The sequence below is a fragment of the Chlorocebus sabaeus genome, chromosome 8, assembly GCF_047675955.1.
Source record: "Chlorocebus sabaeus isolate Y175 chromosome 8, mChlSab1.0.hap1, whole genome shotgun sequence".
Lineage (NCBI taxonomy): Eukaryota > Metazoa > Chordata > Mammalia > Primates > Cercopithecidae > Chlorocebus > Chlorocebus sabaeus.
Genome location: NC_132911.1, coordinates 19,415,529 through 19,429,813, shown reverse-complemented (window position 1 = coordinate 19,429,813; position 14,285 = coordinate 19,415,529). Strand labels below are relative to the sequence as shown.

At 43.0% G+C, this 14,285-nt stretch overlaps 1 protein-coding gene across 1 annotated transcript in view; it reads right to left on the bottom strand.

The window, feature by feature from the left end:
- The window catches only part of LPL (lipoprotein lipase), a 29,097-nt gene extending 16,564 nt beyond the window's left edge, over positions 1-12,533 (bottom strand). The window contains exons 1-2 of the mRNA XM_007961809.3: positions 12,244-12,533; positions 2,314-2,474 (exon numbers count right to left, since the gene is read on the bottom strand). Coding sequence (XP_007960000.2) covers positions 2,314-2,474; positions 12,244-12,331 — 249 coding nt within the window. The 5' untranslated portion in view covers positions 12,332-12,533. The remainder of the gene's footprint in view (positions 1-2,313; positions 2,475-12,243) is intronic.
- Positions 12,534-14,285: the final 1,752 nt, after the last annotated feature.

Sequence of the window (14,285 nt, the reverse complement as noted above, 5' to 3'; positions counted from 1 at the left end):
TTTTGTATTTTTTTTAGTAGAGATGGGGTTTCCCCATGTTGGCCAGGCTGGTCTCAAACTCCTGACCTCCAGTGATCTGCCTGCTTTGGCCTCCCAAAGTGCTGGGATCACAGGCATGAGCCACCGCTCCTGGCCCAGTGTTTCTAAGTTAAGCAATCTAAAAGGGCTGGTCATCCAACTTACTCCTACAGTGGCTGACACTTTTATTAACTGCACAATAGCTAATTGAATCCTTTCTTTCTGATCAACATAAAATAGTGATGTAAGTAACCACAAACAAAGCAAGTGAAAAATTTAAGTACTCACCTTCCTCAACTCAAAAAGGGTCTTATTTTCTAAGTTCTTTCAATCTGAGTTTTTCTTCTGAGGTTCAATAATTACTATGTTTTAAATCTTTGGTTTTCAGACATGCAGCTGAACTGAAGCCCTCCCTGCTGCCTGTACCAGGTGGGTCACCTGACCCTGCCAGTGAGTTCACTGAGATAATCAAGATTAGTGTGGCTGGCTTCATTCTTGCACAGACCCAACTCAGTCCCACAGCCAGACAACAGTCTCTGGGCTCAAGCACTCGAAATGTCAGGACACATGATATGAAAGATCCAGGTGGGCTTAGTGGGGTGGTAGGACCAATGATAGGAAGTGGCACCATCTGTTGATACTGGGTTGGTCATGTCATCTTGGTATGAAAAAGAAACGTTTTTTTCCGTAACTTCCCAAAATGTAAAACTCTCTCAGGGATAAGATTGAGATGCCTGAGATCCTCAATTTATTTCTGTTGTATAAGTGCATTTATTAAGCTCAAATTTTTTGAAAAGTATTAAAAGTCAATTTCTGCATATAACCAAAGGGCCTCTAGAGGTTCCTTTTTTCTGGGCCAGACACAATGGCTCACACCCGTAATCCCAACACTTTTGGGAGGCCAAGGTGGGTGGATCACTTGAGATCAGGAGTTCGAGACCAGCCTGGCCAACAGGGTGAAACCCCGCTTGTGCTAAAAATAGCAAAATTAGCCAGGTGTGGTGGTGAGTGCCTATAGTCCCAGCCAGTCTGGAGGCTCAGGCAGGAGAATCTCTTGAGACCAGGTGGCAGAGGTTGCAGTGAGCTGAGATCGTGCCACTGCACTCCAGCCTGGGCAATAGAGTGAGACTCCATCTCAAAAAAGAAGAAGATTCCTTTTTCCTACTTATACCTATTAAAATATGAAAGGATTTATGTTTAGGAATTTGAGCTTTTATCACAAAATATTGAATTTACTATGTTAACATAGTAAATGGCTACATTTTAGTAAACATCTGTGTGAATTCTGTTGGTAGTAGTCTTCATCTCTATTAAAATTGTAACAATTGTCCTCTTCAGTCAATAACAAAGGCACTTAAATTATGTAGGAAAGGAAATGTGGACTAGATGAATGTTATTTTTAGCTAGTTCTCACTAGAAATTAGTATTATAATATGCACAAGCTCTGACATAATGGATAGATAATGTATCTTTTACAATCCATTTTACATAAATTCTTTTAAATAAATTACACAGTCTACTCACTTGGGATTGAAACATTTTAAAACAAACTAAGCAAGAACTGCATAACGTAAAGTGACCATGTGACATATTAGAGAGAGAACTTTTATCAATTTTTTAAAAAAGTAAATTTAATCACAGTTTCACTTTTTCTAATCATCTGGCATGTCAGTTCCCTGCCCAACCTTTTTTTTTTTTAAGTTTCTAGAAAAGTTCCCTAAAGTTTACAACTGAAAATTTTGGAAGTAGAGTGTTCTTAGGAATAGCTAGTACAACCTCTGCTTTACAGATCAGTAAATGGAGACCCAGAGATGACAAGTGACTTGATTCATAGCACAGAGCTGGAGAATGGCAAAGCCAACACGGACCCCACACTTCCTCACTCTGCTCCAGCCCTCTCCTCACTCTTCCATGCTGCCTTCTTTAGAAAGGTTCTCCTGGCAATGTGCTGGATGATGCAGGATCACGCCAGGGTTCCGCCAGTTCTCCACAGCAATCACATACCTTCTGCTCTGTAACTGGGCAGAGCGTCCTTTACCCACCTTGCAGGAGGCTCTGACTCAAGAGCACCAACCAGGTACAGTGTTAAAATGAAGGCTGGCACTGCCTAGGGGGAGTTCTCCTGAACCTGTGGCTTCAGATCCCACCTGAGCCAGAACTGTGTTTATTCGAGTGTAAAGGAGAGCCACGCGAGATATGGGGTGTGGACCCATCACTGGCTCCCTAACAACTGGGGCAGGCCCATCAGGATACCTCACCACCCTAATCCCCTCTTCCTCAAAGAGCCTCCCTTACCGTCCAGCCGTGGATCACCATGAAGGTTTTGCTGCTGTGATTGAAGTGACAGGTCGCCACAGATTGTGCTACTCCAGGAATGAGGTGGCAAGTGTCCTCAGCTGTGTCTTCAGGGGTCCTTAGGGCAAATTTGCTTTCGATGTCGATAAAATCTCTTCTTTCTGAAACAGAAAAATTGGATATGAGGTTAACTGGAGGGTTGCTTGGTTTTATTCATTGGAATGGTATATTTTAGGTTTACAGGTAACCACCGCTGATGCTATTTTTGTTTCTGAAGTATTTTCAAAAACGAATGTGGATTGCAAGAGAACAACAGATCCTCCAACGTTGAGCAAAGTTGACAAACAACCTTAACTCTGAATTAGGATTGTCACCATTGACTTCTCGTAAGTCTTCCAGCCTTTCCTGAAGCTCTCCTTAGTTGGGGGGGGGTGTGTGTATGTTCATGATTTCAAGTAAGTGAACTGCTATTTGGGGATTCCTTAGTGAATTCTATCTTCTCTCAAGACAGAATTTAAGTGACTTGGCCAAGGTTACCCAGGTATTAGTGGGAGGGTGAGGATCAGAACCAGGTCTCTCAATTCTACTTCGAAGCTCACTTTCCTGGAGAACATTGACTCGTGCATGGCTCTTGTGTGCTATAGTTCCAATATTTGTGGGGGGTTTTTCGTTTTGTTTTGTTTTGTTTTTTGAGACAGGTCTCGTTCTGTGTCCCAGGCCAAAGGAGTGCAGTGGTGCGATCTTGGCTCACTGCACCGTCGACCTCAAGTGATCCTCCCACTTCAGCTTCCTGAGTAGCTGGGACCACAGGCGTGTGCCACCACCCCAGGCTAATTTGCATTTATTGTAGAGATGAAGTTTCACCATGTTGCCCAAGGTGGTCTCTATTTCCTGAGCTCAAGTGATCCAACAGCCTCAGCCTCTTAAACTGCTGAGATTACAGGCATGAGCCACCAGACCTGGTTAATTTTTGTACTTTTAGTAGAGACGAGGTTTCACCGTGTTGGCCAGGCTGGTCTCAAACTCCTGGCCTCAAGTGATTTGCCTGCCTCAGCCTCCTAAAGTGCTGGGATTACTAGTATGAGCCATGAGGCTGGGCCGCTAGTTTTAATAAAATAATTTAAAAAAATTTTTTTTAAAGAAAAGTTGGAAGCATGAGGAATCCTTTGTATGAAACTGTTCCCACTCCTATGGCAAGATATACTTCAAAATGTTCTAAGAAATCATTTCGTAGGTTGTCTAGAAATACCCGTGCTGTGTATGAGCCGTGGTTAATTCTCTCCCCAAGTGTTTATTTTCCCACTATGTCATTACAGTCTTCCACACAAAAGCAAAACTTGAAAACCACAGCAAAACTTGTTGTAGAAAGGGTTCAGTTTGGTTCTTCATAGTTAATCCCAAACTTGGTGAGAAGAGAACTTTGAAACTATGCACAATAATTATAAATGCTGCTAAATCTTCATGGGGTACAGTGAATAGTTGAAGTAAATTATATTGCAAATAAAATCAGACTTCACAAAGCAGAGCACAATCAAAGGGAAGTTATGTTAAAGGAAATCATTTAATTTTCAAGTAAAAAAGTATAAAAAGAAAACAACCCATAAATCCTACCTATTCACTATAAGAAAGTAATAATTTGCAGATTTTAGATTTTGCCATTCAAACTTTCAGGAGATTCGTGAGGCTGCTAGGACCACTTCTCTTTTCTTAATCTAAATTTGCTCTTTTTTTTCAACTCAAAATTTAAAAATCTGTAATATCAAAATAACTGCAGAAGTCAGGCCATTAATAAAAATAAGAGTGGCATAGTAACAACAGTGAAAATACAGGCATTTGAGCAAATCAAAACCACAATGAGATACCATCTCACACCAGTTAGAATGGCGATCATTAAAAAGTCAGGAAACAACAGGTGCTGGAGTGGATGTGGAGAAATAGGAACGCTTTTACACTGTTGGTGGGACTGTAAACTAGTTCAACCATTGTGGAAGACAGTGTGGTGATTCCTCAAGGATCTAGAACTAGAAATACCATTTGACCCAGCCATCCTATTACTTGGTATATACCCAAAGGATTATAAATCATGCTACTATAAAGACACATGCACACGTATCTTCTTGCAGCACGATTCACAATAGCAAAGACTTGGAACCAACCCAAATGCCCGTCAATGATAGACTGGATTAAGAAAATATGGCACATATACACCATGGAATACTGTGCAGCCATAAAGAAGGATGAGTTCGTGTTCTTTGTAGGAACATGGATGAAGCTGGAAACTACCATTCTGAGCAAACTATCACAAGGACAGAAAACCAAACACCGCATGTTCTCACTCATAGGTGGGAATTGAACATTGAGAACACTTGGACACAGGGCAGGGAACATCACACACTGGGGCCTGTCATGGGCTCGGGGGACGGGGGAGGGATAGCATTAGGAGATATTAGGGATAGCATTAGGAGGTATAATGTAAATGACGATTTAATGGGTGCAGCACACCAATATGGCACATGTATACATATGTAACAAACCTGCATGTTGTGCACATGTACCCTATAACTTAAAGTATAATAATAATGATAATAAAAAGAAAGTACAGGTATCTGAGTCAGCCTTATCTAATTATCTACGATTGGCCAACATTTTCCTATTGAGTAATTATTTTCTAAAATTCCTTAAACAATATTGTGGTTTAAGAAATATGCAGTGAGTTGATCACACACACGTACACATACACATGCACATACACCTCCATCATCTAAAATGTAGGAGAAATTTCTTAATGATTCTAATTATGAGAAAAGGAGTTTGTCACAATGAGTAAACACTCCAAGATCATTTATTCAAATAAGAATCTATGCTAAGCTATTGATCTTTAAAGCTCTTTTCATTTGCATATAGTAAAACTGCACATGAATCCATCCGTCCACCAAGAATACGCTCTCCCTCTCATCTTTATTTGAAGATGTTGGTCGCCTTCTTCCTTCCCAACCAGAGAGCATTCTGTTAGCTCTACTATTTATCTGATAATGGAAAAGAGTATTGAATACTTTTGATCTAATTCTGCTTTCAGTGCCTAAGAACTTCTTTTCCTGTTAAAAAGTGCTTTAGAAAATTTAAAACTAAGTTAATTTCACCCTCTCCCACATCTTTCCACCTTAAATAGCTCATACCTCCTCTCCACCAGTCTTATTTTAACATATTCTATTATCAATCTTTTTAAAGCAGAGATGATCTGAACAACCTGGCAGACAGATCTAGCTTACCACCTATTTGCCAAATTGATATTTTAAGAATATTGCTTAGTACAACTCCAGAGGCTGCCATTCACTTTTAGTCCACTTTCCCCTTGAATTATGCAATTTGGTGTTCCTGGAATTGCTGGTGGTTTTGAAATGACCACAAATTTTCTTTGAAATGACCAAGACTGGCTTTGTGTAGTTACGTGAAAAAAAAAAAAAAAAGTCTATTCAATCCATAGATCCTGTACCAGATTGCATGTATGGCTCACTGACAGCTCCAGTTTCCCTCTGTTGGGTCCAGAACATGTAATGAAAAGTAGGAAATTTACACATCCTCTAGTAAATTTGTATTTAGAGACTTTCATTTTACTTTTAAAGCAAATGATTTTCATTTGACAGGAAAATAGTGCCACTCTGTGTGCTATGTGATGGTTTCAATTCTATGTCAGATATGAAATGGTAAATCTTATTGGCACTTAGTCAAAATTTCCTTTTCTTGGATGTTCTGATAATTTTCACACTACCTGTGTTTGCAACCCCGCGAGGATGTCTCAGTGTCCTAAAGATGAATGTGCTTCCCAAGCTTCAATCAGCTCTCTAGTAACTGACTTAGACCATGTAGCGATGGGTAGGACGATGGACCCTGGCTGTGGGGCAGTCAGTATATTTGGTTGTTCCAGTGCATCCTGTGATTGCTATTGGGCAGCAGGTGGACTGATTTGATGGAGCTGTTAATAAAGAAACTATTAGTTTCCATACATGGAAATAATATAAGTGACTGCACTCGTCTAACTAGACCGTCTTTTACCATGTCCCTTAGAAATTAAGGCCACCTTAGAATTGAGAAAGAAGAGGAGTACAGGAGGAAGGGAAGGGAAGCAGGAAGTGAAGCGGGAAGGGAAGCGGGAAGGGAAGGAGGGAAGGAAGGAGGGAAGGAAGGAGGGAAGGAAAGGCAGGCCTCCATCCTGAATTTAACTTAGCATCTCTGTACTACCTGCCAATCAGGTCTCATCAGAAATGTCCATATTAAGCACTTAGGGGAGAGTTTTGGGTAACACGCAAGTTATAAGTTATGCCTTTCCTGACTATGGAATCTTTATTACTAAACTCCTAAATAAGTAGCTACAAATCTGAGTGTGTAACCAAAGATGAAGAATTTATTCTAACATAGATAATAACTCACAGAGACAAAATTAGGCTGAGAAGTTAAAGCACGTAGCGAAAGATAAATGTATAGAGGGGAAGAGCGGGAATTCTTGTTGCTAGAAAGAGAGAAGCATTGAGCATCCCAGGAAAGCAACAGATGATGCTTTAAAGGCAGATCAAAGTCATCACATGAGTGACATGAACATTTATGCAATGACATGAGGTACAAGAACTCAATAAGAATGCAATTCTCTTTGGAATATCTATTCTCCCTTTATCTCCCCACCCCTTTCTCTCTCTCTCCCCTTTTCTCTCATTCCTACAGGACTTCCTCAGTAATTCATTTGCTCTCTGAGACTGATAGTCATAGTTATCGACTCAGGCAGTGTTTGTTGAAGAACAAACTGAATTACTGATGTGGTCGATTTGGTGAAGAAAAACATCAATATCATGATCAGACTGAATTGATTGATCTGTTCAGATATTCCAATGTAAACAATGCTCTTGACTTATCTAACAAGCAGCTTTACTTTATTTCATTTTATTTTATTACTATTTTTTGAGACGGAGTCTTGCTCTGTCACCCAGGCTGGAGTGCAGTGGCGTGACCTTGGCTCACTGCAAACTTTACCTCCTGGATTCAAGCCATTCTCTGCCTCAGCCTCCCAAGTAGCTGGGATTAAAGGCGCCTACCACCACGTCTGGCTATTTTTGGTATTTTTAGTAGAGATGGGGTTTCACCATCCTGTCCACGCTGGTCTTGAACTCCTGACCTCATGATCCACCCGCCTCAGCCTCCCAAAGTGCTGGGATTACAGGCATGAGCCACTGTGCCAGCCTACTTTTTATTTTTATAAAAATTATTTTATTAATGGAATAGTAAAAATAAATCCTGTATGTATCACCTGAATTTTACCCTGAATTTTCTCCAGTATTAGGGGTAACCTTCCACACTACTGAAAAGAGGGGTTAAAAAATAGGTTCAGAGATGTGTGTTAAAATTTCCCCACTGAATTAGACCATCAAGTGTGAATAAGCCATCATTATTTAAAGGGATCTTGTGGACTGGTTAATGAAATAATTTGGTTGAGTGTCATCACATGGGCATATTTAAGTCAAGATTTTTTTAAGTGAAATACAAAATGTTTACATTATTAATCTGAGACTACTTTCTTCTTGTTGCTGAGGATGGCAAATGGGAACATCTAGTTGTCTCAAACTAACACAATGAAAGTCCATGATTACTTTGCCAACAATTGTTTTATTGGGGGGAAGGCTGCATAAACATGGGGATGCTATTCCTTTTAGTTAAAATGTAAGTGCTAACTCCTATACTATTCTTCACCATAATTAATTCTGCAGCCAATTTTTTTTCAAAGGTACATTATTGATGTCATGATAGCTGTATCTTGAATGAAGGGCTGTTGAGACTCTCTAAATGCAAATCCATTTACCTACATTCACCACGATCCCTCCAAAAGCATCTGACTTTTCATGCTACTTAAAAGCTTCTCTAAACTTTATACTACACTCAAATTAATCCAAGCCAGAATGGTATTACCCCTACCTGATTGCTTAGAAAGAGACTTCAACATGTATGAAAACACAGATGAGCACACACACCAAAGTGGGTTGAGTGCTGTGAGCAAGGTGGCTGGATTAGACAAAGTGTGGCCACCCCAATTGGGTCATCTTTGTTCTATTCTACTGTCAAATAATGGTGGGAGATGTTTTCTTTCATTCAATCAAACAGTCAAAATCACCAAACTACTTAGATAGCATCTGATCATTCTGAGAGCACAGACTAGGAAGAGCAAAAGGAATGGACTGGCACAAGTTTAATAGGCTCACTCCTAGCAGAAATATGTGTGTGTGTGTATATATATATATATATCACCTAAGATAATCCATTCCTTCCTTCATAGTAGATACCTATTGTTGAGCACTCAAAGGGTGTCAGTGCACACAGACAATCTTAAAATGGCCACAAGACGGCAAAGTGCAGTCATGCAGTCTAATGAACAGACATTGTTCAGAGTAAATTTCAAACTCAGCCTCTAAATTGGAACCCTATCCTATTAGACCTTCAGAAACTAATGGAGCCTTCAACTTTTCCAAAGACAGAATGTGACAAAAGCACTGTGACAAAGATTTTACTCCCAGGTTAGAAAGTCTCTGTTGATAAATGGTATTTAGTTCACTGTGGTGACAAACTCATGTAATGGATAAATGATCCCAAAGCTTTACACTGATAAGTGTTTTTGTTGTTTGTATTGCCATAAAAGTTGGAATTTACCTTATGCATAAATCCAAATGGTCTCTTCATCCAGACCTTAAAAAATCATGATACTCGTGTCTTGAATACTTTCCTTACACTTTGTGATCAAAAATCATCACCAGCCATCACTTTGATGGCTGGAACATCTTCATATTTAAGTCAGTGAGGTCTTTGTGGTGGTCACAGAAGAAACTAGCTGCAAAATGTTGTAAGTTGCAAGGCACTTTCTTGAACAATCTGGCATAAGGCAGTAAACTGTATGGCCTGGTTTTTCCTCCATAATAAAGCAAGAATAGAGAGCTGAGTTAAAAATAAGCTGCTGAAAGAAAGAGAAAATTTTCCATCACAGCTCTTCCCCCGTACCTGACTCCCACCTTTCAATACAGCTATTAATCATTCCCTCACTGAGCTCTCCTCCAGTGACATCTGCTGTTTTGCTCTCCTTTGCCATCATGTTCAACTCGGAGGATAGCCTGGAAATTCATGATGGCCAGGCAAACAGAACTTCAGCTGCTAAGCACTGACCATACTCTCCCTCTCCTAACTCTTCACATTTCCTAACTGGGACCATGCAGAAATGGTGGTGGCTCCCAGGACAAAGTGCCTGAGGGCAGTGCCTCTTGTTCTCATATTCTTCTTAGAAAGAATTCAGAATGAATAAGTAAACTCAAGAGCCCAGAGGAGGTGCTGCCTCTCTTTCTACCACACTGACATCTTTCTCTCCCTGAAATTCTTACCTTGCTAGATGAATGCATCTGGGGGAGAAAGAGGAAGAAAGTTTCTGTGATGAGAGAGGCATTATATATTGGGTGAATAGAGTGAAAGTGGAGGGGTTGAGAGGCAGTCGTTTCAAGTCTACTTTGAAATAATCCTTCTTTAATATATTTACAGCCAAGAAAAGCATGTGTTGGCTACAACTCAATAAACTAATTAATCACATAAGTGTCCACTTAAAGAGTCAAGAGTTACACCGGCCCCAGAGAACATTGGCCTCATCCAAACTCATCTCAGAGTTGAGGAACCTAAACCCAGAGAGGTGACACTGACTCCCAAGAATGTAGGGTCTTAGGCCGGGCGCGGTGGCTTACGCCTGTAATCTCAGCACTTTGGGAGGCCGAGGCGGGCGGATCACAAGGTCAGGAGATCGAGACCATGGTGAAACCCCGTCTCTACTAAAAATAGAAAAAATTAGCCGGGCGAGGTGGCGGGCGCCTGTAGTCCCAGCTACTCGGGAGGCTGAGGCAGGAGAATGGCGTGAACCCGGGAGGCGGAGCTTGCAGTGAGCCGAGATTGCGCCACTGCACTCCAGCCTGGGCGACAGAGCGAGACTCCGTCTCAAAAAAAAAAAAAAAAAAAAAAAAAGAATGTAGGGTCTTGAACCTGTAAGGGAGCCTAGCAAAAACTTGAATGTGATGACATATTTCGGTGCTTGTTTTGCAATGAAAACAACGTTATTCTATGATGTGCTTTCTGAAATAAGAATTTGGAGTTCGCTCCTACCATCTTTTTGTCAGCGTTAAGCAGTACAAAGGGAAACATACCCCACCTAAGATGTTGACGACTTTCTCATCGAGTCTCCAGTGTTTTCAAACTGATCCAATAGAAAAGATACTTTTTTTTTTTTAATCCAATTTTGCTTTGATGGAATCTGTACTTAGCGTGTGTGTGTGTGTGTGTGTGTGTGTGTATGTGTGTGAGAGAGAGACTGTCACCCAGGATGAAATACAGTGGGACAATCACAGCCCACTGCAGCCTCCTGGAACTCCCTGGCTCAAGTGATCTCTCCTCAGCCTGCTGACTAGCTGGGACCACAGGCACAGGCCACCATGCCCGGCTAATTTTTTTATTTATTTATTTATTTATTTATTTATTTATTTATTTATTTGATTGAGACGGCGTTCCCCTATGTTGCCCAGGCTGGTCTCGAACTTCTGGGCTCAAGCTATCTTCCGGCCTCGGCCTCCCAAACTGCTGGGACTACATGGGTGAGCCACTGCTCCCTGCCAACTTTTTTTTTTTTAACCTAACAAAAATGTTTCACAAATTAATGCCAAAATAAAACAAACGTTCAGTGGCAATCCAAGCCATAGACAGACTCCATCATAACTTGAACCGCCGTGGACGTGCCGCCTGAGAGCACATCCAAGCGACACCGCCCGAATTGCAATTCCAGCAAGTAAGAAAAAAGGAAATGTTGGCCCGTGTTATCAATGGCTTCAGCTGCTCTCTATATTGCTGTTGCATGTTAACTGAATCGAGTTTTGAATTAAGCAGACTGCCTCCATTGCGGACAGGTCTGAGACATTCTCATCTGGAGCCGAACGCCTGGACCCTAGCGAGCGGGCGGTTCCCTGGCTGAGATGACCAAGGTTGTGCCCGCGGCGCCCAGCAACCCCACGTGCTCGCAGCCGCGCGGCGGGGCCGGGAGCCCGGAGCTGGCCTCAGCCCCCAGGACAGGAGTGGTGGCCAAGTGCAGACCTGGCAACCCCCGAGTCGAGTCGGCGGCCACAGATTGCTGGTGGCTGCGCCACGTTTTCGGGAGGGTCAGCCCCTCACTGGGTTCTCAGGGCACTAAGTAAAGAGGGCATGTGAGCCTGGAAGCTGGAGAGAGTCCCGGGCGCCCTATAGCGGGCGGGACGCCGAGTCCCCAGGACTCCGCGCCTCGCATTCCTTCTACACCCTCACACCCACTGCCACTCCCACAGCGGAGCAAGGGCGAGCGTGCCCCGTGCGGCTGACATTCCCGGAACGCCTCCCGCGCCTCGGCTTCCCCAGAAGGGGCCCCTGTCGGCCCGCGCGTCCCCAGGCGGGGGCTGAGCCGCAGTCCTAGCCAAGCCGAGGTCACCTTGGCCTGTGCGCCTTTCATTCCAGGGCCCCTCCAGCAGGGAGGTGACTGCAGGTCACCGCCAGCCGGGCCCTTACTTCCCGCCTCCGCTGTCCCGCCCCCCACACCCCCGAACCTCTCCGGCGAAGCCCGCGCGCCTGGGAACGCGGTCCCGCCAGAGTGGAAGGGACAGCGCGGGAACCCGGGAGAGAGAAAAAGCGGGAACCGGGCGCCGCCGCTTCACGATCGGGAGGAGATTCCCTCCCGGCCCCTCCTGGATCCCACACCAGGGACCCTTTCGGGCTAGTGCCCAGGCTGGGAGAGTCCCCGGGCGCATCACAGCCCCTTCCAACTTCCTTTTTCCCATCCTCAGTTCGGATGGCAAGTGGCCACCCGCCGGGTTTGCAGTTGGAGGGGAGTCTGCGTGCAAAACTTACGGTCGGCGGCGTCCACCCCTCCGCGGGAGGCGGTCAGACTCTGGAGCCACACGGCCAGGGCCAGCAGGAGCAGGGCTTTGCTCTCCATCTCGGGGCGCGTCCCTCTGGAGGAGCTGCAAGGCGCGGTCGGACTGATGAGCCGGCTGAGCCGGGGGCGGGAGAGGGCTGGAGCCGCGGTCCGGCGCTGGGCAAGTCGCCCTTTAAAGGGGAGGGCAGGGCAGCTAGAAGTGGACAGCTTTCCCTTGAGGAGGAGGAAGAGAGGGAATCGAGTCTGACACTGTTTTCACGCCACGGCTGCTTATGTGACTGGAAATATGCAAATAAACCTCATCACCTATTGGCTATAAAATCATAAGTTGGGGGGAGGGCCCTAAATTCACTTCTGAACGTTTGAGCAAACAGTAATGAGGATCAACCCTGCCAACGAGAAGAGGAGGAAAGGGCAGACGGAAAACTTTGCTTCGTTAGGCTCCTGTTCGCTTAGCCTAAGGGTTTCCACTCTTCCCGGGGCCCCCTGTCTAAGCACCAAACACAGGTTTATATCGATTCACGTTAAATACTCAACAATCACCTGTTTTCCAAGGAGGGAAAGTTTAGCTGTTAAATTACATTTGACTGGCACTTTAATACACCTCTCTTTAGATGAATCCTGTTTGTCACTTGCAGTCCTCCCTCACTCACCCCGCACCCCACCCCCACCCCCGCAAAGTCAATGTAGGGATACAGGGACACACATTGCGTCCCAGCTTGTGCTCGTACAATCTGGTGTTTTAACATTGGCAAGATGGATCAGCTTATGTGATGGAGAAAAGCCTACTCGCTCTAACTAGTTTCTAATTTTTGCCTCATGCCAATTATTCTCAATCCTCAAACTCATCAAGGAATGCAAGGATAATATTTTGCGTTCAGAGGCAGAACATCGAGGTCAAATAATCTAAAGCCGTATTGAGTTATAAGTGAAAGAAGATAGTCACAAATGACACATATTGTATGATTCCATTTAAAGTGTCCACAAATAGACAAATCTATAGAGACCGAAAGTAGATCAGTGGTTGCCTGGGGCTGGGTAATTAACAGGGGAGGGGAGGAATAGAGAGATTTGGGGGGAGTTGATGACAATGTTCTAGATTACGTTATGGTGCTGATGCACAGCTCTGTAAATATACTAAAAGCAATAGAATTGTGCACTTTAAATGGGAGAATTATATAGTGTGTAAATTATAGGTCAATACAGCTATTTTTAAATGGATAAGAGGCATGCACATAAAATAAGAAAAAAATGGATACTGTGCTTTTCTGCCAAAATGCTTGGAATATTTTTAAATATCTTTTTAAATATAAGGGATTTACATTAGCCAGGAAGGACAATGAAGTGTATCCCCAACCCCCTCTCAGTTTATGGCTGAGAAACTGACTCATCAAATCAGAACCTCCAATCTACTATATTTATAGTCTGAATATTTTTAATGTCCACTTTTACTCATCCCACCCTCCATCTCACACACACACAAACACAATGCACAATTGTAGGTTAGAACAATGAAAAGCTTTTTTAAAAACTGGGCTCGCTTTTTAAGTTTTTCTCAAAAAATGAAATAAAAGTTGATAATACCCAAATATTTCAAAAGTCTGTATTCTGCACAACAGAGTTCTATCTTTAAGTTGATGCATTCCATGCCACAACACAACACGCTGTCTTGTATTGCAATTATTACACAATGTACTGTGCACATTCACTCTGTCCTACAAAGTGTGTAGAGAATCTTGAAACCTGCCAAAAATTAAACTTCGCAAAACTTTAGAAGTGGCAGAACAGACCATGCAAGGGATGAATAACTATGATGTGGCCGTCCTCCAAAAATCATGTAGTAAACTCTAATTTTAAAAAATGACAGAAGATGAGTACAATTGCATTGGATGTGTTCATGGTGTGAATGGCATATAAACAGACGTGCAGAAATGCCTGCTATCTTATATAGAATACTCCTGCAGCCTATTTTCATGCATAAATGTCTTTTGATAAGACAACCAAACCAAACTGC